This window comes from Megalops cyprinoides, chromosome 1 (assembly GCF_013368585.1).
Source record: "Megalops cyprinoides isolate fMegCyp1 chromosome 1, fMegCyp1.pri, whole genome shotgun sequence".
NCBI classification, from domain to species: Eukaryota; Metazoa; Chordata; class Actinopteri; order Elopiformes; family Megalopidae; genus Megalops; species Megalops cyprinoides.
Window position 1 is genome coordinate 55,056,518 of NC_050583.1, and position 24,899 is coordinate 55,081,416.

General features: G+C 42.9%; 2 protein-coding genes across 2 annotated transcripts; one reads left to right on the top strand and one right to left on the bottom strand.

Annotated features, from left to right (window-relative positions):
* Positions 1–83: 83 nt before the first annotated feature.
* On the bottom strand, positions 84–10,047 carry fh (fumarate hydratase). The gene is made up of 10 exons (XM_036534180.1): positions 9,834–10,047; positions 9,143–9,277; positions 8,796–8,906; positions 8,472–8,648; positions 7,957–8,139; positions 6,968–7,133; positions 6,528–6,731; positions 5,083–5,210; positions 3,748–3,901; positions 84–2,071 (listed from the first exon to the last, which is right to left on the bottom strand). The coding sequence occupies exons 1-10, from the start codon at positions 9,951–9,953 to the stop codon at positions 1,929–1,931; spliced, it is 1,521 nt and encodes a 506-aa protein (XP_036390073.1). The 5' UTR covers positions 9,954–10,047; the 3' UTR covers positions 84–1,928.
* Positions 10,048–10,688: 641 nt separating this feature from the next.
* On the top strand, positions 10,689–22,104 carry LOC118781225 (kinesin-like protein KIF11-B). The gene is made up of 23 exons (XM_036534166.1): positions 10,689–10,813; positions 11,170–11,270; positions 11,559–11,691; positions 11,890–11,987; positions 12,073–12,151; positions 12,401–12,586; positions 13,087–13,211; positions 13,308–13,398; positions 13,889–14,131; positions 14,286–14,381; positions 14,517–14,605; positions 14,706–14,793; positions 14,912–15,100; positions 16,004–16,211; positions 16,369–16,541; positions 17,032–17,157; positions 17,736–17,894; positions 18,041–18,180; positions 18,514–18,793; positions 19,190–19,412; positions 21,096–21,250; positions 21,376–21,486; positions 21,994–22,104. Exons 2-23 carry the CDS (start codon positions 11,197–11,199, stop codon positions 22,102–22,104), a joined length of 3,177 nt encoding a protein of 1,058 aa, XP_036390059.1. The 5' UTR covers positions 10,689–10,813; positions 11,170–11,196.
* The last annotated feature ends 2,795 nt before the right edge of the window (positions 22,105–24,899 follow it).

Here is a 24,899-nt window from a genome sequence, read left to right on the forward strand (position 1 = left end):
GCAATGTCTGAAAAACACCACAACATCACCAACAGGAATCCACTTTATTTGAGCATTTATTGGTTATTTCAATCTTACGGAGGTACGTGTGAGATATTTGGCATCATCAGGCAGACTGAATAAAATGTGTGAAAATGCTGATAAACCCTGCAAATCTTTTTAGACTGCTGGTTGGTACAGCTCAACCTCTGCACAAGAAATAAGAAGTGTTGAAAATATGTAATAATTGTCATGCAATGACACAGGAAAGATCTTATCTGCCAAACAAGTTGAAATTATGGCACAAATAAAGTTACCATCAAACATCTGGCAGAAATAATGCGCTATCTTGTTAGAGCAATGTTTTGATTCAATGTCTAATGTAGTGTCTCTTTGGGAAAATACTTTGCTTTTCCTCTAATTATATTAACTTTCTTTCATTTTATCATGGTTTTATGAAAAACGTGTGATCCACTCAATAGCTACTGACTTTTGAAGTGATCCCAGCAATAATGAATGCCATTCTTTTTTTTCTTTTCACCACCAAGGATGATGCTTTTAAAATTGATTCACACAGCATTCCAATTCAGAAACAATTATGCCGTCAACCAACCAACGATCAATCAGCAAAATTACATTTTTCTGTCAGCCGATTCCACAAACGCTTTCACGAGCATGGTATTGAAACCCCTGGACTGGCTTTCCACTGGGGTCCAATTCACAAATCGCAAACAGCATTGGCTTTAACTTAATTTTGTCACTTTCTACAACAAGATTACTGCACGTTATTAAGGCCAAATAAACATGCTGGATAGTATTGATTTTAATTACCCTTTCTATTAAAACGAAAAAATTCCATTACAAGAGTAATCCCTCCGTATTTCTTCAATGACAATACTGCCTAAAACAACACTGCAAGCAAGGACTGTCAGCTCTCATCATCTGCATTCAGCTTGTTCAGACACACAACTTGTCATCCTTTCTGGTTTGTCAGGACACTGTATTCCGCACGCAAAGTCATCTGGGAGCTGCGCTTGTCCTGGGCAAGCCGAGAAGGAATCTGAAGGGGATGTCCGTATCCATGGCGACAGGATTAAGCAAGAGAAGTAAGAGGTGGTTAAAGTGAACATCGGATGGTTAACAGGGCCAAAACCTTTGTGTCCCATTGGCCAACGAACAATCAATAGTTTGCCTACAAAGGGGATCTTGGGAGACAGATTGCCTTTGCAGCGGCAAGATGTTGTTGGCAAACATTCAGATTCATTTACCATCGATGACTTATGAAAAATGCTGTCACATTATAAGGCCGCGCTTATAATGAGCTGTCCCACACACATGAAAAGCATGCAAAATGAGAGCACACATCAACTTGCCAGGATGAGACTGCCAAAACTGTCTTTACTTGATCTGTAACATCTCAGATCCTGATCTGAATCCAGATTACATAAACACACGAATGAGCTCTGAATTCAGATTACATAAACATATGAATGGTCACAGTGGTGCGCAGTAGCTGTCAGAGTGCTCAACTCTAGACATGACAGCTTAGAATCCCTGCTGGGACTGAGCCACTGCACCTTCAGGTGTGAAAGTGTTGAGAAAAGAAGTCCAAAACTAACCGAGATGTAATATTTTTGCATCAACAGAATTACCACATTTTGGCTTCTCATGTTCACACATCAGTGAGGGTACGAAAAAAAATATGTTAGACGTGTGGCTGGGGTAAGGAAGAGAAGGATGATTGTAGCTGCCTACCCGATAGCTAACCTGACAGGTCTCTATACCAGCATTTATTGCCATCAAGCAGCGTAACAAGACCTTGTTGCCTTTCTATAATAGTGAGGGAAGGTAAGTTAATACAAAAAAATACCTTTCATCTTCAAAATTAATTTTATTGTACAAAGATGGGGGTGGATGTTGCGCGTTGATCCATTCCTACTCTGACACACCTACTTAGGGCCCAGCATTTCGTGAGGCTTGACCCACTGGTCAAACTGTTCCTCTGTGAGATACCCAAGCTTGATGGCTGTCGCTTTTAGTGTTGATCCCTCTTTGTGGGCAGTCTTGGCAATGGTAGCAGCTTTGTCGTAACCTGCAGAGAAGAGTAATCCCAATTAAAATATTCCCTTAGATCAGAGGTACCCCCGTATGGACCTCCACGGTCACATCTTAAAAGGCATTAGCACACAGCAAGCTTCTTGAGAACAGAGCCATAATTAATACAATAAAATATTAATTGCTTTGATATGGTAACGTGCCGAGGACGAAATGCAACGACCGCGGACAGACTTGCTTGTATTTCTAACACTCCCGAGTTGCCATAAGGAAGGTGATTTTAACAGAGTGCATCAGGGAGCTGCACTGGGATGTTATGCGTTTGATTTGATTTCACACCTTCACTACACCATCCTGTATTGTCCTGTGGCTTGGGACTGACATGACAAAGGAGGTCCTTTAAACCTGATTAAAGTCTTTCATCTTGTTACACGGAATACGGTGATCTGCTAATTTAAATGGATGAGGTCCTATACTGGGGGGTTAAAACTAATCTAACAGCTACAAGATCATTCAGTCTGAGGTGCTGCCATCTCTGCACTGGGCCCAAGCACAGAAATCTCAATCCATGTTCTTTTTTCCACAGCTAAGGGTAGAGAGGCATCTGACTGACTTCTCTGCACTTTGGTTTGTACCATATGATGCACAATATACGGTATGCTGACAATTCAAGCTATTGCTATGTTCTCTCACCAACGGCTGTCTGTGAACCATTTTTATGATCAGCATTCCAAATTCCCCAAGTCGTCCAGGTGAATGCAACAGCGTTCGTTACGGATGCAAACGCACCCCCAAGGGGACCTGACACAGCGAACCGATATTCGCATTAACGACCCTGCTCTGACACCGTTTTAATTACGCTCCACCTGAAGGCGACATCTCCGGCGCATTAAGGGCACAGCCCGAGTCGGCACTGCCCGGGAGCCGACTGCAAACGAGGGAGCTGTGTTGGGGGAAGCAGGCCCTCTCACCTCAGACACTTTCGCATTTGCAAGTTTGATTAAGGTCATCAATCAGCTTTTTGTTGAGCTGCTCCCGCACACGTGCCGCTCACTCCCAACATATTTGCCATTATTATTATTATTCGATGTGTGTGCCATTATTAGAGGGCTTGGCAGAGTGCCACCAATATTTCATGCTCATTGTGATGAGGAATCTATTCAAATCAACTGCTGAGTCTTATAGAGCATAATGGGGAGATGTCGCAGGAGGAGGGAGTACATTTATTGACTTGTACATCGTATGGAGTTTTACCATAACGTACAAGATGAAAACTACAACAATCTATAAACATTGTGCAACAAAGCACTACAGAATTACGAAAGCCTTCAAATTATCTGCTGAAACTGTACTTTTTGTATCCACAACCAGGTTCTTCGCTTTTACTTTTGACCTTTTACACTCAAAGGTCACCGTGCCAGAAATGCACCTATCCTTCCTGTTCTCTTCCAATTTTTGGTAAAACAGTTTTATAAGAAACAAAAAGATTTTGTTTTTTGCATTTTCATTTACGGACACGAGCACATTTTCTTCATCCTCCCGGTATTTGTTGATCTTTTTTTTTTTTTAAGCAACAGTGAGCAAGTTCCCAAAAATAACTTGCTTATGTTACAGAGATCACGGTGTTCTAAATGAAGGGTTAACCTCAGCTACGGAGCTCAGTTTGTGCAGAACCTGTGCATGACTGCCCTCTAGAGGCCGAGACGCTCTTACCTATGTGAGGGTTGAGAGCCGTGACGAGCATGAGGGACTCGTTCATCAGCTTGTTGATTCTCTCCGTGTTGGCCTGGATGCCCACCACGCAGTTGTTGGTGAAGGAGACGGAGGCGTCACCAAGCAGCCTGGCAGAGTTGAGCACGTTTTTGATCTGTGGGGAGAGAGAGAGGGGACGCTCAGTCTCGAGGACAAAACTCCAAGCCAGCCGACAGCAAAGCTGGCTTTTTCCCTCCCCGCTGCACTGCAGCAAAAATCTGCGCGCCATTATTAGAAGGCTTGGCAGAGTGCCACCAATATTTCATGCTCATTGTGATGAGAAATCTATTCAATTCAACTGCTGAGTCTTATAGAGCATAATGGGGAGATGTCGCAGGAGGAGGGAGTACATTTATTGACTTGTACGTTATGGTAAAACTCCACACAATGCACAAGAAAAAAAACAAATCTATCAACATTGTGCAAAAAAGCACTATAGAATTACAAAAGCCTCCAAATGTATCTGCTGACACTGTACTGGCCTACTTTTTACGCATTGTCTCCACAACCAAGTTCTTCTCTTTTACGATTGACCTTTTTCAATCAGCTGAATCTCAAATTTATGACTACTTTTAATGATACATTTAATTTAATGGGGCTGTCATTTTATTGCATTTTAGTTGTTGAATTATTGGTTCTACTTTGCTTTGTCTGAAAGTCATTCAATATTATGTTGTGAATATTTTTCATGATCATTCAATGTAATTTAAAGCATATAATTACTATTCTTTTCTCTTCTTCCATGGTTGTTTCAAAGCTCAGTGAGCCACCCAAGGAACTACAAATAATAATTAGGAATTAAACCTGAGACAGTTTATTCACAAGCAAGTCTTCTGCCTCTAAGCATCTCTCACAGAAGGATCAGTGCTAGCATTGTTAAAATGACAAAATATTGGATCTTATGAATACTCATGAGTAGTGAGACTAGAAGAAGTGGGACAGACGCAAACAGAGTATGGAGTTTTGACTATGGAATTTGTATGGTCTTTGATTACGCTTTTAGTTTAACATACTACTTGGAGCAGTACTGCCTACTTCTGGTCTTGCCAATCCATAATCCTGAGGGTTCTGAAGATTTCAACCAGCTCATTGTCACCTGGACCCACAGGAGATTTAAGCTCAAATCCAATCATTGGCCTCACTTTAGTAATGGAGACCTCAGATGGAATGAAGTCCAGAAAACCAGTGAATCTCTAGTGAACAACATATCACTGAATTTGAGAACATTTCTACAACACGTAGACATAGAAGTTGCTCTGCCCACCCAATAGACCTCTGTTATGTTAATGTCCTTACCATCATCGGTTTGAATACATTCAATTCAAAGTGTCCATTGCTGCCTCCAATAGTCACAGCCACATGATTTCCCATTACTTGGGCGGCCACCATGGTCATAGCCTCACATTGTGTTGGGTTCACCTTCCCTACAATCAACAAAAGAGACACAAACAGTGAGTGTTCATTGCCCAGGGTACAGGGATGAAATTGTCTCACCTCAGAATAGGCTAGGAGCCATCCAACTGTTGAGTACTATACAGAATGAGAATTATTATGTCTGTAGGGAAAAACAGACGAATGCACCCTCACAAAGTGTTGCGCTGAGAATGCTACTTGCTCAACGGTTTGTACTCAGAGGGGGTGATTTTCAATGCCACTGCAGAGGTCTGGCAGACTAATGTGAAATAACTGCAATGTATTACACGACTCTCTTCAGGAGAGACAAAACAAAGTATGATCACAAAAAACAGTTTGCAGTCTACAAAAAAACACGTTCAGCTCATTGAAGCCATTTAGATATTGATCAACTCACAATATCTGCCAACGGAATTACGAGGTGCGCAAGCATCAATGGCTGCCAAGTTAAGCAAAGAGATACTTTTTTATGTCCACATCCATTTTATCTTGTGTGTGAAAGCAAAGACCTTGACCTTACCAAAGCCGCTGGAAAAACACAGATTCAAAGTCTGAAGATGAGCCTCAGCACAAGCCACTTAACAGGGAATCACAGAGCAAGCCCGCCTTTACTGTCTATAATACAACAGTTCAATGGCTGACTAACATTTTGGAGACACTGCTTTATAGTCAGAAGCACTTCATCACTTCAGATGAGTATTTCTCTGCACCCTCTCTGTGCATTTTGAGGAGGGCAAGGGGAGGTAAAAAGGGCCGTGTGAAACTTGACCCAAAGAGCAGGGATCATTTTCAACAGCTGCAGACTCAGCGTGGGCAACGCACTGGCCCTGAACCCCGGCTAACTCCAGCGAAAATACAACATTCCTTCCATTTATAGCTCTGAAAGATGACTCGGCTAGAAACCCGGCAAAAATAAAGGACAGAGTGAAAATGATGTAAGACATTAGCTGTACTGATGTAATGCCGTGAAAGTCAGTGTGGAACGGAGCTGAATGTTCTGATATGTGCACACAATGTGGGCATTTTGAAGCTGCTACTGATAACAGGGATTAGCATGGAGCCCCCAGCACCACATACAATACTTAGCCCCTCTGATCCAGCAGAGAGCATCCAAAGCACCCAAAGACGACTATGAGGGACGTTTTGGTCTGGCATCTGGCTTGGTGGTGGGACGAGCCAAAGCTGGGCAATGGGCCAGGGGTGACTCACGCTTTCGGGGGAGCTGGAGGGTCACTCTAACTCACTATATGACAGGGTGTCACGGTGTCACGACCTCCACTTTGTGGTGAGGGCACACACAGCGAGGGGCAGAGCGCTGGCACACGCACCTGGCATGATGCTGCTGCCCGGCTCGTTCTCGGGCAGGATGAGCTCCCCCAGGCCTGAGCGCGGCCCGGAGCCCAGGAAGCGGATGTCGTTGGCGATCTTCATCATGCTGCAGGCCACCGTGTTCAGAGCGCCGCTCAGCTCCACCAGGGCGTCGTGGGCCGCCAGCGCCTCAAACTTGTTGGCCGCAGTCACGAACGGCAAACCTGAGCACGGGGGACAGGACGTCTATGCACACTGTATCCGAAATCATTGACCAGGTCGGGTTTGGACAGAAATGTTCAAACCAACATTCTGAGGGCCCACTTCAACCATTGCCAAGTAACAAATGTATCTCAAGAGGAGAGCTCCAGCTGCGAAAATCAAAGGATATTTTATGCATTCTTAAAATGTGTTTTAATGCAGTTAACATACGCTACAGGTTCCTGCTCCATTCTTGTACCTGTAAGAGCTGACACTTTCTCGGCCACTTTCTCAGCAAAGCCAATGCGGGTGTTGAGGCCTGTGCCGACCGCGGTGCCACCGGCTGCCAGCTCATACACTCTGGGCATGGCCGCCTTCACCCGCTCCATGCTGTACTTCACCTGCTGGACGTAGGCACTGAACTCCTGGAGCACACCAAGACAAAGCAGTTCAATACAGAGTGCATCCCAGTAAAATTTTACAATTTACACTCACAGGCTAACATCTGTCCATTTAGTTCATATATTCACAACTTCGCAATCTAATGATCGAAGACTTTTAACAGAACTGAGTGTGTTGTAAGGCCATGATTCGTTCCTTGAATATAGGTTGGAGGAATCATCTGTTTCTGTGCGTGGATGCACAAAGTTAAAAGATGGTTTCTTTTTTCCATTATGTGTGTACAAGTGTGCGTCTACAGTACTGATTTTAAGGTCTGTCTTGCTACAGTCCATTTCAAAACCCAGCAGAGAAGTGCATCATGTGCATTTTAATTAGCAGCACCACTTTTCAGATTAAGCCTTTTCTAACACGACACACAGTGGACAGATAATTAAATCCACATTGTGGTGTGATGCAATCTTCACTGGAGCACTACGATTCTCTGAGACCTTGAACCCAATGCTGCGCTACCCCCTAAAAGTGCTTGGCATGCAATAACACAGCAGCATTCTTAGGCCGTGTGGATGCCAGCATAACACTACAAGTCATGAAATTACAGTCCCTCGTCCAGAGAAATTCACATACATTATCTGTCATATTTTAGCTGGGTAATTACTGAAGCAATTTGGGTTACGTATTTTGCTCACCTGGAAGTTGAGCAAAGGAAATCAGGGTTACAAGACCTGTTCCTTACCAGTACGCCACACTGCTGCCCAAAGAAGAAACCCAGAGTGGAGTCTTGTGGCTGGTGGTGTTTGTTCCTATGAAAGAGGGCACACACATGGAGATACTGATACTGGGCTTTACCTGTCCCAGGGACAGTGGCACGGCGTCCTGGGTGTGAGTGCGTCCGATCTTGATGATGTCTTTGAACTCGACGGCCTTGGCCGCCAGTGCGTCGTGCAGGGTCTGCAGCCCCGGCAGCAGCACGTCGTGCACCTCCCTGGCGGCTGCGATGTGCATGGCCGTGGGAAACGTGTCGTTGGAGCTCTGCAAGGCATGAGAAGACACATGCATCAATATGCAATGCAGCAGACTGTGAACTGAGCTTCCTGTCTGGTTGAGATTTTCACTTCATTGACAATTTTGTCATTTAAAATGATCTCTGCCCAGGCATCTTTTTAATATGTATTTTTTTAAATCTGCAGGTAAGATTAATATGAGCATCATATTATTGGGTACTAATCATAAGACCTTTGCATGATCAAAAAGAACACGACCTTTTTAACTACATTGCAGGCCACATCTAGCAAGTTGCTGAAATCTAAAAGGCAAAAATAAAAGTTTCTGGCCATTGTAGGTTACAAAGAGACAGTAGTTACCTGGCTTTTGTTGACATGGTCATTAGGGTGCACTGGATCCTTGCTCCCTAGTTTCCCACCTAGGATCTCAATGGCCCTGTTGCTGATGACTTCATTCACATTCATGTTTGTCTGAGTGCCAGATCCCGTCTGCCACACGACCAGGGGGAAGTGGTCATCCAATTTCCCAGCAGTGACCTGGAGAGTGGGCAACCGTCAGAACAGCACCAAGAGGGAAACACACAAACTGCTTGACCAACAGCTATGACAGCTAATGTCAGTAGTCTTTGACATTAGAGTTAGCTGAGTCAACCTCATTTTATCAAACCATAACACAGATGTCACCTCATCGGCAGCCTGGACGATGGCATCAGCAATCTTTGGGTCCAGTCCGTAGTCTTTGTTCACTTCTGCAGCAGCCCTCTTCAGAATCCCAAAGGCTTTGATGACTTGTATCTAACATGCATGAAAAAGTGAAATGTCACGTATAGCACACAATAGTATAGCTTTGGTTTTAAATATAACTGGGGACATATGATTCTTTGTATTTTGATATAACATATTATCTACTAGAACCTCAATCTTAGACTTTCAAATGAAAACGTTGAAAGTTACATATTTGAAGTTTTACAACAAAGGAGCTGATATCACTGCTTTGTGGAAGTTTATGTTTATATCCTTCAAGCACTTACTGGCATTCGTTCAGTAACACCACCAATCTTGAAATTCATTGTAGATCTGACCGTCTGGGCTCCATAGTACTTGTCGCTTGGTACTTTCAACTCTCCAAAGGTGTCTCGTTCAACTCTATAAGACTCCGAACTTGCCTGCAAAGCATTTCACAGGTGCATATCTATCAAAATTTCACAAATGCAATCACGTTTGTCATTTACAACAATGTTTACTTGAAATCACCTGGATAGCTAGACATTTCGCTTCAAGCCCGTGTTATTTTTTTCGAGAGATACGGCTATCTAGCTAATCGGATATCGAATGGTAGCAAAATGCGGGGTGAGCTAACAACCAGTTATTTAGATAGCACGCTAGGAGCTCAGGAAATTAGCTTTGACCTTGTTAGCTCGCTATTCAGCTCAAGTTTGAATGCAAGCAATCTATTCGTCCTGTCTGGCAAAGATATAACTGTCATTGTGTTGCAGTCACTGCGCATTCACCGACTAAACGGTCACTTTTATCGAGAGAGATTGCATGTGACACTCCCAACCCACCTGCCGAAGCTAGCTAGCGCATATTAAATCGCATCCCTTATTCAACGTTTAGCAACGAACTAGCAGCATTGCTAGCTAACGAGATGTACTAAAGGTCATAGACAGGCCTGATATTACAATGTGTGCACAAATGTGCGTTCAAAAAATGAAATTTTACCATTCTGGACGCAGTTATAATTCCCCCAATAACAGGACTGTGATTTTTGTTGGCAATGCTCCTTTGCAGTGCTAGGAGGTTGCTGTTTAATCGCTGGACGCTTCGCAGAGAGCGATACATGGCGCTGTTGCTGTCAGTGACACACCGGCGGTGAAGGGCGGAACTTTGATCAGCCAACCAAAGTCCTTTCGTAAGTGGGTGGAAGCATTTATCGGAAGGAACGATCGTGTGCAAGGGGAGAAAGAAAAGAGGAACACCAGACTAGACTATCGTCGGGCTGCGTTAACGTTACTTAGTAGGCGTTGTCAGCTGATGTAAATCATTGTGACAATAAACACGATTTAAAAAAAATGAAAAAAAAAATATTCATCTAATGTCATATTAAATAAATTTTTAAATTCACCTATATTTCACCTATATTTTCACAGCAATCAATTTTGCACATCTGAGTTGCAGGTTCTGTCAGTGATTTCGTATTGTTGAATCTAAAGATCCAACGCCGAAATTTATACTTGTATACAAACACTTGTGTTTAACAAAATACAATTTCACGGAACTTCTTATCAAAGCCCGGAAGACGCATGGTGTATGAAATCACTTTTGTAAATACTAAACCGGAACTCTTTACATGATAGAGGAAAGTACGAAGAGTTTGTAGTCTCTGACGTAATGGGTGATCTCTTTTGGTTTTAAAAATCACTGAATTTCCCATGCTGCCTTGGGTCGTGCGCCGTTTCCACCAATTAGGTCGCCGATTAGGTATTCCTGTCTACGGATTGGCTACACGCAACGGAATAGCAATATTCAAAGTCTAGTCAACTGCAGTTTAGAGAGGCAAATCGAGAGCAGCAGATTTTGTACTTTACGTTTTTTAAATTGAACTGGTTAGCTAACCAGCTTGAGGAAAACATTGTGTTTTTTACGGATTTAACTGGCGGAGTCACCGGACACACTCAGGGGAATAACGGGATACAGGAAAGGTAGCTACCATACTAAAACCGTGTTTTAAATTAAATAAGGCTAGTTAGCGCCAAATTAATTAACTAGGTACATAGTTGCCTGGCTGTACTTACTGTTTTTTCGGGAACGGCTGGTTGAAGTATATAGGTTGCTCTCGAGCCATCTGGTTGAAATACTGATTAAAATCGTTAAAAAAATTCACATTTTAGATGCGTTGTTAGCTAACATTAGTTTACTTGCAGGATCGCACGTTTTGCGTTTTCATCTGTAACTAAGCTAGTTACGATAGTTGAGTTGTCTTGCCAGATAGCTAGCTAATCGTTTAAATTGTAATGCCTCGGTAGGTAATTACATAGACTTTGTTTTGTGATATTAGACTGGAAACCGGTCGCACTGCGCCAGAATGTCTTCGTTCAGCTCCAGCAGCAGCAAAAAAGAAGAAAAGGGAAGAAACATCCAAGTTGTTGTAAGATGCAGGTGAGTGGCTGGCTAACTAGCTATATCTTGATGGCCCTCAGATCGATCGAAATGACTGGCCTAGGTAACAGCGCAGAAGTAGCAAGTGTGCAAGCCTTCTAGATCACATAAACATCTGTATTAGCTAGGCTAATTGTTGCAGTATAACTATAAATTTACTAGAATTAAATGGCTGTTTGCGCAAAAATATGAACGATGTTGTGGAGGTAAATTCAGGTAGTCGCATTTTGTTAGCTTCCTAGCTTTGTTATTATCTCGTGAAAACTGACATTCTCTTATGTGTTTTAGACCTTTCAACACGACGGAACGCAAAACGGGCTCCCATTCTGTAGTTGAATGCGACCCCAATAGAAGGGAGGTAAACGTGCGTACTGGCGGAGTTGGCGATAAAGCAGCTAGAAAGACCTACACCTTCGACATGGTGAGTTAGCTACACTCGCATCGCTACGTTTGTTCTGTTTGTTTGTGTCGTAGGATTAATTCCGGAGCAAATGTTGGAAGAATACGAATTTTGGAGTTGTTTTTGCTGTGGTCAAGGTAGTTATTCACAGTATCCCACAAGCAATACAATTCATTCGGTTGCGACTTTATGCCCTGTTTTTTTTTTTTTTAAACATAGGTTTTCGGACCTTCAGCAAAGCAAATTGAAGTGTACAGAAGTGTCGTATGTCCTATCTTGGATGAAGTCATCATGGGATATAACTGTACTGTTTTTGCGTAAGTATTGTACTGTCCGGTAAAGTAACTTGTGACCTTCATTCGTCTCGGTATTATTGTGACATTAGTTTTTTGCGGTTTGAAGGTATGGACAGACGGGAACTGGTAAAACCTTCACGATGGAGGGTGAAAGATCTCCAGATGAGGAGTTTACCTGGGAAGAGGTAAAGCACGTTTCTGGTGTAACGCATCTTTCGCATATTTACATGTTCAACTTGTCACAACCAGCTGAGTTGAGATACTTGTCACAACCAGCTGAGTGATAAACGGCCATAGTTTTTTTTTTTTTTTTGCTGCTAACCCACCTTTTCCCTGTTTTTATGATTTTAATATACTGTTTGTGGAAAAACATGGCACTTTTAATGATGTGTATGACTGTCTGTGTAATGAAGACATTTGCTGTCCTTACCCAGGACCCCCTGGCTGGTATAATTCCCCGGACACTCCACCAGATCTTTGAGAAACTGTCTGAGAACGGGACGGAGTTCTCAGTCAAGGTGTCCCTGCTGGAGATTTATAACGAGGAGCTCTTTGATCTGCTCAGCCCCTCCCCTGATGTCACGGAGCGGCTCCAGATGTTTGATGACCCTCGTAATAAGGTACTGTAGATGCTGCTGTGTGGGCTTATTCCACGTTTCTTGCATTAAATTTATTGATGATAGTCATGCTTTGTATTCATGTTAAAGTGCTTAATACTTTATTTCTCCCCCTGCTATTAGAAATAACACTTGTCTGTGATGTACAGCAGGTGTTTGTGTCAGAACTTTGTTAGATAAAAAGGTCATTGATTGTAGATTGAGATGTTGTCCATGACACTAATAACCTTTCTCTTATAGTAAGTTCTGTTCTTTATAGAAAGAATATTAAATGATTACAGAGTCAGGACCTTTGGTATTTAATTCAAATGACTGAACCTCCTGGAGCACAGTGTAACTATTTTATGACTTATTTTATTCACTGGAAAGGGGAGCATTTCCATTTCTATATGCCGTAGGTGAAATGGTTACTGTTACGCGTCATGTCAGATCTGACCTGATCAGTGCATATTTGCTGTTTGCTGTTCTGAAGGCCTTTCTTGTGTATTTCACTTTGTTGTCAGCGAGGGGTCATCATCAAGGGTCTGGAAGAAATTACCGTGCACAACAAAGACGAGGTGTACCAGATTCTGGAGCGAGGTGCAGCCAAGAGAAAAACCGCCTCCACCCTGATGAATGCATATTCCAGGTACAGGGAAGGTTCTTTGATAAGGTAACCAGACATCCACTGCCCTGCAGGTCTGCCTCCCAAAGGCTTGTAACATTTGTGGCTTTTGTCTTCCAGCCGTTCCCACTCTGTATTCTCCGTCACGATTCACATGAAGGAGACCACCACCGATGGGGAAGAGCTGGTCAAGATAGGCAAACTGAATTTGGTAAGATTCTTATCACACAACCATCACACCTATGTCTTTTAATTTGTGAAAAATACATAAGAATGTGGAAATAAAAAAAAGAATATCAGTGGGCAGTCTACCCCGGGGGTCAAGAAGTTGTGTCTTTGTATGAGTGAATACACTGAAGCATTGAAGCTTTAGAGTAGTGTGGAGCCTGCTGGGATAAATGTCAGCTGTAGCAATGTATTGTAGTGGTTAATGGGATTGGCAGCTAAGTACAGGGTTGCAGGTTTAGTGTCCAGTGGAACAGTTGCATTGTCCCCTTGCACAAGGTACTTGAACTGTTTCAGTAAAACATCCACCTGCTTAAATGAATGTGTGATGATGTGCAGTACATGTATCTTTATAGTTGTGTAATCTATGCAAGTCTGACTGCGTAAGGACATCTGCCAAGTAAGTACAGACAATCTTGTTCTTAGTGTGTTCGTCTTTTGTTTGTTGCCTGTTTTGGTTGACGTGCGTCCCATAGGTTGATCTCGCCGGCAGCGAGAACATCGGCCGTTCGGGGGCCGTGGACAAACGCGCCCGCGAGGCGGGAAACATCAACCAGTCCCTGCTGACGCTGGGCCGCGTGATCACGGCGCTGGTGGAGAGGACGCCTCACGTGCCGTACAGGGAGTCCAAGCTCACCCGCATCCTCCAGGACTCCCTCGGCGGCCGCACCAAAACCTCCATCATCGCCACCGTCTCCCCCGCCTCCATCAACCTCGAGGTATATGTTGCCTCTCAGCCATGGTAGCTGTACTGAACCTCTTCAGCATTATTTAAAGGTTTTAAATTATTTAAGGATAGTTGTTTATACCAGTGTAACACTTTAACATTATCTTTTAGGGAGACTGACTTTCTTTCCCCCCCAATCAACACAGGAAACTCTGAGCACCCTGGACTATGCCAATAGAGCGAAGAACATCATGAACAAGCCAGAAGTGAACCAGAAGCTTACAAAGAGGGCGCTTATCAAGGCATGTGTCCTTTTTTGCTAGGAAACCGATATTATGGGTTAGATTTATAGCTTTGTTTCATCTTTAATGTTAGATGTTGAAAACTATGCAAATGTTAAAGTAGTGACAGTGAATAATGATGACTGTCGTTTCCAGGAGTACACTGAGGAAATCGAACGTCTGAAACGGGATCTGGCTGCATCCCGGGACAAGAACGGAGTATATCTGTCATGTGAAAACTTTGAGTATGTAACACATGCGGTTTTCTTTTTCTTAATGTCTAGAGAGAATGCTATCCGTGAACACACAATAATGGTGATGGATGGGTTTATCTGTTTTATCTAGCTCCATGAACAGCAAAATCGCAGCACAAGAGGAGCAGATCACAGAATTCGCAGAGAAGATTTCAGCCATGGAAGAAGAGCTCAAGAGGGTACGTTCCCCTCAAATGAGGCTCAAGCAGAGACGGGATGCCGGTGATCCGGGAACAGATGGCGGGGCGGGTATTGCAGGACTGACGGCTGTGTTGTCTGTCTCTGGCATCATTTCAGGTGACGGATCTGTTCTCAGACAGCAGGCGTGAGCTGGAGCAGGTGACAGAGAGCCTGCAGGACGCCAGGCTGCAGCTGGAGTGCGCCCACCAGGAGCTGCAGGACACCAAGCAGAGGCTGATGGAGGAGGAGTACATTGTGTCTGAGCTGGAGACCACGGAGGGGAGGCTGTACAGCACTGCCAACCAGGTCAGGCTCGCCTCCGCAACAGCTGCCATGTAACGCCCCAATCAGAAAAGTTTAACTCCAACTCCAAAGTCTTCTTACGCTCTCTTTTGGTTTTATGATAACCGGTAACTATTAAACTCCACTACTTTAGTTTTAGTAACTTAGAGTGCAAGTGATTTGAAATGCCTTTAACATACATACTTCTGTATGTATCTGTAGCTTTCTAAGATTCGTGGACAAAAAAAAAGACATTACTTTGTTTGCACTCCCCGATAAACCTTCCTGTTATTTTCTAGTGAAAATGAACATTCTTGATCAATGCATAAACACTGTTCTAGGTATAGCGGCCTACATTCTTTGTGTTGAGCCGGTTTGTTTTGTACCATGCGGAATTTTTAAAAATGATCTGCGTTAATGTGGTGCTGACATGAAGACATAATGAGCCCAGGAGGACGCAATCACCATTTTGATCAAATTAGAACGGCACACATTAAGCCAAGTTGGGCTCATGGAAACCGGGTTCAAGCGTTCAGTGCTCATGCATTGGAGAGGGGGAACAGCACTCACTGACGTCAGAGCATGAAAGAGATACGAGCTTGAAATCGGTTCCTCCCTTTTCAGTGGGGAGTTACTGTTTAATCTTGTGCACATAAGCAAACTTCAACCAAATTTCTTAATTATGTTGTGCACTCAAATTGACGTGAATATTTACTCTTGAAGTTTCTTTGGTTGGCTCTAGGGGACTTGATGGACATCTTATAACTGCAACTGAAATGTGTGAGGTTTTTTTTTTCCCCAAACCCTACTGAGAATAAACACAGACTTATGCTGAAAATCAATGAGCAGACATTCCATTTGATGTCTAATTCTCAGGAGAAAGTACAGAGTGGAATATCAGATGAATTTCCTCCTCATGTCCTGCAGTTACTGACAACGGTTGACGTCAGCACCAGAGACGTCTCTGGTCTGCATGAAAAGCTGGATAGAAAGAAGGCAGTGGAGGAACACAACGCCGAAATGCAGCAGGGCTTTGCAAACCAGATGGAGTCCATGTTCAGCCAAATGCAGAAATCCGTGGAGCAGCAGAGCGCTAAACACCAGGGAATGATCAGCTTCTACAAAACGTCAGTCGGTGAGTGCTGTGCTGTGTTCCCGTTAAGGCTGTGGTTGTAGTTCTTCAGAACCATGCAGCCCTTACATTTGTGTCACAAAAAAAAGCCGCTGAAGCTACTATAAGTGTGTCCTGACGAAACTTTCTTCCCTAACTGACCTTTCTTCCCTCTTTCCAGCTGATCTCTTGAAAGTAAACACCACAGCATTCACTGAGGCCACGTCAACCGTTACCGGGTCTTTTCAAAGCATCAAAGATCTGGTCAGCAGCAGTGTGACGAAATGTCTGACGGAGATGGAGCAGCAGGAATCACTGTGTCACAAGACTAAGGAAACCCTGCAGCGTGTTTTGGTAAAGAACACTGTTTCATGGTAGCTGAGGGAATTAGACCCTTAGGTTATGATAACTGCACATTCACGTGGGCCCATTTTTGGACTGCATTTCCAGAATCCTGTTGACTTATGTTATAATGATATATGTATGTTAAGTATTTGTATTAAAATTCCTTGTAGCTACAATGTTTATTTTAATACCTTTTCATTCATAGATCCTGTTTTTTTGTCCTGTCATTCCCCCCTACACACACACACACACACACACACACACACACACACACACACACACACAAGTTGGTTGAGCATGCCAAGTATTTCTTCGCTTCAGAAGGGCCATTTGTCTATATACCTGTCACATCCAAACAAACACCATCCCATGGTTGAGTTTAATTTTCAGTTTTTTTATATGAACTTAATTTTGATTACTTGCTAGATGTTACAAGCTGATCATTTCGCAAAAAAATGCAAGGTGGCAAAACATCTGAAATCACGCGTAAACTTTACAGGAGGAACACAAGCTGGAGATGGAGAGGGAAGTATTTGCCGTGATCATGCCCGGGCTCAACGCTGTGATGGAGATGAATGACAGTTTGAAGCGCACATTGCAGAGTCATGCTGAACTGGCAGAAAAGGTAATGCCTTCCAGACTGAGGCCCAGCTGGCTGTCCGGTGCAGCAGCCGTTTCCATCCGGCATGTGGTTATGCTTATCCATTTCGGGAGTTGCATGAGTGTATTACATCAGTTGTGGAATGAGTTTCCAGTGTCCTGCTAGAGCAGATTAGTTTCACTGTGGATAGCCAATTAGTGTTAATGCAAGCATTACCTTAAAATAATGTTCTTATCTTGTGCTTCACAACATAGCTTTGTAGCTTTTTACATTGTTTTGTAAGCTGTATTAGTTTGGTCATTGTATATTTATTGTTTGCTGCTGCATTAATGTTGTTGTGTTGATAATTAGCTGGGCTTTTAAGGTTCGGTCCCCGTACTATTTAGTTAGAGACTGGTTGAGCAGATAATTAGTTAAACACTTTTCAAGGCCTACCCTAAGTTATGCTCGCACGCACTGGTCTGGCAGTGTTAGCTTGGTCTAACACTGTTGCTCATTCAGCTTGAATGGATACACTGATGTTCTTTTGTGCTGGAAGTCACCCTGGATCCCTCGACGGCGCTGTTCTGTTCTGCTTCACCGAAGCTTGGTTTGCTCCTCAGATGGAGAGCATGAAGACAGAGATGACCTCATTCTTTGGCGACCATGCGCAAGCCCTGGCCAGGCTGCGGGAGACAGCGACCGCCGGGCTCAGCTCCCTGCAAGCGGACCAGGAGAACCTGAAGCAGCAGATCAGCAAGGCCAGCCAGAAGCACGAGACGGTTAGCACTCGCCGTGTGCCATGTGTAATATACTTGGCTTCTGTTGCCTAGTCAGATTAACTTGTGGTAGGGCTTGAGTGGTGTTATGCTCACACTCACTGTTTTCATTGCCAGTTCTTAATGCAGTTCTGTTTGTTTCTGAGCAGGGGATGTCCCAGGTGCTGTCTTGCCTGCAGAATCAGTTGAACCTCCTGGCTCTGGAGACCAAAGGTGACTTCAGTGAGCTCTTGACTCGGTCAGATGCAGTCCAGGTGCCCGTGGCTTCTCTCCAGAAGAACGTAGAAATGTGAGTACCTTCGGCGAAGGAAGCCCTCCCTGACCCTTTCCCATCCAAGTCTTTGAATGATGAGTACACGCTGTAGGATGATGCTGTAAAACTGGATAGCAGGTAGTAGAGGGGTTCAGACACAAGCTGTCCTCTTTTAACCGGTAGTTTTTGCACAGGAAGTCAGAAGCCAGCAGGGTGCAGTCCATTCAGTTAACTGTAATGATAGGCAAACTCCAAATAGCCATCATTAGCCTGTCATGTGTTTCAGGTTTTTTACCCCAGTACCCATAGGTTCTCAGAGGCTGTCTGTTTGATGATCTCTTTCAAACACAAGGCGTCCTTCCTCCACAGGCAGTGCACGGCCGCAGAGCAGAGCGCCGTGGCTCAGCAGGGCCAGCTGGAGTCGTCCGCGGACGGCCTGATGGCCGAGATTCGGTCGGTGGCCGAGGAAGGCAGGCAGACGCTGGAGGAGTGTGCGAGCCACTGCGGCTATCTGAAGGCCTCCCTCACCAAGCTGGGAGAGGAGACTGTCCAGTGGTGCGAGACTACCAGGGTCAGCGCTGACTCCTTCGCTGACGAGCAGCTGTCCATCATAAGAGCCGGCAAGGCTTCTACACAGACACTGCTGCAGGTAACCCTCCCTGCCGCTTGCTGTGTTTCTAAGGGCAGCTCTACATTACATTACATTGTCATTTAATGTAATGTATCGGACACTCTTATCCAGAGCCAGTTTACATAGGTTACAATTGTATCCATTTATATAAATGGACATTTATTGAGGCGGTTGTGGTTTAAGTACCTTGACCAAGTTCCAATAGCCCTGCTCCTTACTGCTACACCAGACTGCTGCCACTCTACTCTGTAAACTCCCCTCATATCTTTAGAGCAACTTTTAATCATTTTATGCCTAATAACCCCCTTCCTTTTTGATTTAATGACCTGAATTTCATAGTTAAGACTTTTCATGCATGCAGCAGGACCATGACTGCTTTTAATTTTTTCCCTTTCCTTTCTCTTCCTTGCTTAGAACGTGGATGCGAGATGTGATGCCATTGTCCAGGAGGCGAGCGGGCAGCTGAGCCAGCAGCAGAGCGGCCTCGAGCACACTCTGCAAGCCCTGGAGACGCAGATCCGTGCAGACCAGGACACGCTGCAGCTCCACGCAGCACAGCTGGCTGCCCATCCAAGCGAGGGGCTCGCCAAGGTCTACACCTTCCTGAAGGAGGAGCTCCGGCAGGACATCCCTACAGGTACCGGCAGGGAAAGCTCTGGTGGTCACATTCTCCCCAAATGCTCCGTAATGTAGTTTTATCCATGGTCATTACTAGGGGTCGACCGATATGGTTTATACGGGGCCAATACCGATTATTAGAAATCAAGGAGAACGATAACCGATATTTGGAACCAATACACATTTGCAGTAAAAATCTAAATCTTGGTGTCAAAATTTTGAATAACAAACTCCAACACAAAACTTCGTTGAAATGCTTTTAAGCATATGTATAATTAAAAGAGAACTTTTCGACATTATCTTAAAACAAAAAGTGCAGGGAGCTCCCAGCAGCATTTCTTATAAAGTTAACTGAAAATTTTAATAAATAAATAACCAAACAAACGAAATAGCTCCCCAAAGTTTTATAAAGTAAACAAAGTAAAAATAAATACTAGTAAAACTTAAATTTGTACTGAAATTTGAGTCTCAATTAGTAGTCCCAATTCAGAGTTGCTCAGCATGCTCCAGTGAGACGGCTTTTTCAGGGCCGATGTTATATACTAACAACATGTGATAGCAGGGAATCTGTCATTCAAAACTAGCCTACTTCATTACTAATGATTACTATAGCTGAATATGTACAATAGCAATGGAAGTGACTATTCCAACTTTGACAACTGTACACCATCTATGCAGTCCATGTATGGATGAACACAGTCCTTGGATGCAGTTCCATTACGTCTAAAGTCTCTAACAACGATATCCTGCACCTCTCTACAAGAAATGGAGTCAGAGACAGCCTCAGGACACACTTCAGTAACGTTACTAGTTGAGACTGGGTTGAGACGTGTGACGTGCAAGGAATAACGTCGTAGCCTACTTGTCGACGTTCACTATCGCATTCAAGTTAGCTCTGCGAGACTCTACATTAGCTTACGTTATGACCATCGGCTACCTATAACGTGTAAAAGCACCAACTCTAGGGGTGAGTAATGTTATGTTCACTATATCTTAGCTAAAATAAGCTCCAGTTGCACTGGCGCCAACGTTACGCAAAGATATAGCTATCGCTGCATAAATAAACTCTTATCTCATTATAGTTAACTATATATCACTGCAACAAAGTGCATTATTAGGGTATTTTCAGTGTAACTGGGAAACTGAGCATGCTTGTCATCATAGAAATAGATCATAAGATTGTGGTGTTTTTGCAACTTCAGCGTAGAGGATTGTGATGTTTATTGCAACTTCTGCGTAGAGGATTGTGGTGATTATTGCAACTTCGGCAATATCTGCTGCCTTACCTTCGAAACACAGCTCCGCTCGCTCACCGGAGCTGCTCCAGCCTGCAAATGTGTTCCTCTGTGCCCGTCTGTGGCACAGTACAATTCCGATAATTGTAAAAGTTCTGAATATCAGATCCGATAATCAGCCAGGCCGATAATCGGTCGACCCCTAGTCTTTACATTACATTGTCATGCTCTCATCCAGAATGACTTGCATAGGTTACAAGTTTTATATGTTATCCATTTATGCAACTGTTATTTAACTGATATTTGCTGAGGCAACTGTGGGTTTAAGTACCTTGCCTGGGGTACAGCAACAGTGCCCCAGCAAGGAATCGAACCAGCAACCTTTCGGTTACAAGTACTGCTCCTTAACACTATGCTACACTGCTGCCAGAGGGTCTGTATGGTTTACTTTCTATGTCCCATTTTAGGCAAAACCCCACAGCGCCAGGATTACAGCTACCCCAGAGTCCTGGCAAAGAGCAGGAAGAGAGACGAACTGCTGGAGCAATTCAGGAAGCAACAGCAGGAGCTGGAGGCAGCTCTCTCTACATGCGAGACTGTAAAAGAGGAACAGGTTGACCAGGTATGATGGTGTCTTTAAAATACTGATTCATATATTAACACACTGTTTGATTTTACTTTTTCTCATATTAAATAATTCTAATAATAATAAAGCTAATTGAATTTTTTTTTTTAACACCAATGTAGGACTCTCTAGAGGATGAGGTCAGCAACTCCAATGACAGCACCATCCCTGAGCAGTCATACACTGAAGAGAGCATTATGTGCAACGAGAGTGGACGAGCCCCATTCTTCAAGGTAATAATTTCATCTTGGTGTGTATGCATACTGTCCTGCCAAAAGTCGCAGGACATTGGTAGTGATGAATAAGACGCCTCTCTATTCCAAGAAATGAATAGTGTGTAGGCCCACCTTTGACCTAAATGACTGCCTCGGTGTATTGCAGACTGTCATTTCTGGTTGAAAGCTGATGACATTGTGCTTCATTTGTCCTTTCAATTATTGGTAAAATCCACAGCAGAAGAATGCTGTCTTGGCCTTGCCTGAATTCTGTGCTCCATTTCATCACATAGATGTCAGCTTGAGGGGTTCTGTGCTACTATAATATTCAAAGATTATACCATTCAGACCATGCCTAGTCTCACCCATTTTCCTGCAAGCAGTTGGGGTGTCCCATTATTTTTGGTAGTATAGTGTATGTATGCAATTTTTATATATATGTTCATGTAATTTGATCATTGTTTGTTACAAGTAAGCCCTTGCATCACTTTATCATTGAGTGTATCTCTTGTGTTTGTTTTTCAGCGCAAGAAAGGTGGCAAGAAAGAAAACAAATCTCTCGATCAATCAAAGACAACAGAAAACAAAGAATCAACACCTTTGCGGTCCAGGCTTCCCCTCAGAGTTCAGAACTAGTACCTATAATTTGTGTACTGGGCGGTTCATATTATTTTTTGCTTATTTTTTATGTGTAACATTTCTTCATGTTTTATGCTGTCCTTTTATTAATCTCAAGTCACTGTTTTGAGTTGATCCCAATACTTTATATTTAAGTTTGTGTTTTCCCTCCTTTGTCCTTACCATTGTCTTTGTATGGGTGTTTTGCATTAGCATTAGGGTGGCATATTGTGGAGTGTTTGATTCTGACTCAGAAAAAAAATCTGACATGTGCTTGAATGTGGTGTAAAAATGTCATTGTTTTAATGAGTATATATCCATTAAATCTTTTTTTAAAGATTTCTTTTGACAATTTTTGAACTTGTGTGTGTCTGTGTGTCTTTGTTTAGTGAATTTTTATTTGGTCCTGGTTGACCTTCACTCCCATTTGTCCACTCAAAATTGGACCCGTGCAGTATGTAGAGCACTGTAGAGGATTTACGAGCTTCCAAATGAAAATTGTCAAGGGAGTAGAAGTGCCCAAAGGTAACGCAGTTTGTACCTGGAATGTATCACTAGAGGGCGCATGTGTGTTTCTCAGTAAATGACCTTCACTACATGGAGACAAAAGTCTTGAAGTCAGGCATCTGTCGTGATCAGCGTGTTTCTAATGCTGCTTTTAAGAGGAACAAACTTCGACAACTTTAATCTATCCAACAGTATTGGTACTTACTACCATTATATTGCTTGCATAATTGTATTAAAATGTGTTCTGGAAAAAGTACAAACTATTGCAAATACTTCTGTGGGGTGACTTCTGCGTGGAAGCAATCGAATGAGCCTTACAGGTCACGTTGAACGAAAAATCAAAAGTTGGCAGCTACAGTTTAGGACAATTGACTCGTTCTTTCGTGAACTTTCTTTGGGGTGTATATATAGGTGGTAAACTGTTGAATTCTTCGGTAACTGATCAGTTCGTTCTAAAACTGCGATACTTATCACCCAATTGAATCGATTGTAAAAACAAAAGAAAGTTTGTCTTTGTTATCGCGTGCGTTTGCAATCAAATGTTAATGTTCCTCTTCAAGTGAGTTGCTAGCAAGTTTCCTTTTCAGTGTAGAATGTATATTCCAGTAATCTGTAGATAGATGCGTTTGAAATTCATTCTCCTGTTGATTAATGAATCTGGTTTAAAAAAAAAAACAGTGGGTCAATTTGTCCGTGGGATTAGCCTATATCTGCCTTTATCCCTTTTTACAAGATTGAGTAGTGACATTTCCTATTTACCGTATCTTTTGAAACGCCATTGTTCTCTTCAAAGCATTTGTAAGAAATGTTGCTGTTGAGTGGATGATGTGTATTCTAACCTTTGCCTAATTAAAATCTTAGTAAACGCGCCTCCCACTAATTGAAAATTGTGATTACCCCGTTTAGCCCCTTGTCTTTGTTTAAATTAAATTATACAGTATATTCTTATCAAATCGGTGACTGGTAGGTCGTTGTGTGATATTTTAAAGGGATGTTATTTCATGCTTCTGCCAAGATAAGTCCAACCGACGCGATACGGTGGGCCATAGTAAGACACCCGAAATGAGCTGGTTTGCCATAGCCTACATTAAAAGCCTCTCAATGTCTCCTCTCATTTTTCGAATGTATCGAATTTAAGTTAAGGACAATACGTAGTCGAGACTAGCGATTTCTGAAATGAGTAACCGCATTGGCGTTACTCAAACTGATTTATTTCCTATAGCGGTTTTAATTGAAATGCTCCCCAAAGTGGAGCTCAGTGTGGAGACAATAATTTATGTAACGAATAAAGGCGTATAACGTTTTATTAATCGGAGATAATTTGATATTCAGACAGTCTAGTTCAAAAATGCGTCTAGTTGGAAAGTGAAAATGGGGAACATTTATGGAATGTAACCCTTTTTCTCTACATGAAATATGCCAGGTTTCATAAGCGTCGCAACAATGGCGCCAGCAATCACCCATCAAGACCCAGATAACATCATTAATCTTTGCGATAACCAACCAGCTTTTCATATTTATCAGGCGTTTTTTACTCAGGAGGGCAGACGCCAGTGGAGTGCAGTCCAATCAATTAACTGTAATGATTGGCAAACTCCAAATATTAGCCATCATTAGCCTTTCATGTTTCACCCCAATACCCACAGTTTCTCAGAGGGTATTTCTTGACGAGGATTAGAAAGTGGACTTTATGTGGGTGACAATGGAAAATTGACCCGCATAAAACACAGTTTAACCAACCGTGGGTAGTAGTGTTTTCGTGCGCTCTCGTTTCTCTGTATACCAGGTTGCACTACTGCCATTCTTTCTGTAAAAAAAAAAACAGTATGACGGTTTGCATATGAGATGAACCTCTGATATCCTACCTGACTTTGTGGGAAAAGCTACGCAAGATTTGGTGAAGATGGATCGTAGTAGGCCTAATGGAAAAACTGTAGTGGCAGAAGTTGTGGTGATCGTACGTTGTTCTTATTTTGGTAGAACACTGACCACAGACATTCTTTATTTCTTATTTAATTTCAAATGTTACCCTAAATGAGTTATACCACAATTAAAATATGTCCCAGAATTTAGAGCGCATAGACAAACGTTTCATTCTAAAAGAATTCTAAAAAATCTTCGGTGTGGTCAGTTATCTTTGCTGTTACCCACGTTTTCGATACATGTCTTAAGTGTTGTTTTACTGTATGAGGAAATTGATGAATAGGGAAATTCAATTAATCACTGGTCTGCAACTTTTAGGCTCAATAACATAACTGACTGACTATAACTGACTTGATAACCAGTTAAATGAGTAAATCATAGGT

Coding starts and splice junctions, on each gene's coding strand:
- fh (XM_036534180.1), bottom strand. CDS start 9,953: ATGTATCGCTCTCTGCGAAGCGTCCAGCGATTAAACAGCAACCTCCTA. Junction 7,134..7,956: donor TGCCACTGTCCCTGGGACAG/GTAAAGCCCAGT, acceptor GGTGTGCTCCAG/GAGTTCAGTGCCTACGTCCA. Junction 3,902..5,082: donor ATGTATTCAAACCGATGATG/GTAAGGACATTA, acceptor CTCTCCCCACAG/ATCAAAAACGTGCTCAACTC.
- LOC118781225 (XM_036534166.1), top strand. CDS start 11,197: ATGTCTTCGTTCAGCTCCAGCAGCAGCAAAAAAGAAGAAAAGGGAAGA. Junction 11,988..12,072: donor TATAACTGTACTGTTTTTGC/GTAAGTATTGTA, acceptor TGCGGTTTGAAG/GTATGGACAGACGGGAACTG. Junction 13,399..13,888: donor AGATAGGCAAACTGAATTTG/GTAAGATTCTTA, acceptor TGCGTCCCATAG/GTTGATCTCGCCGGCAGCGA.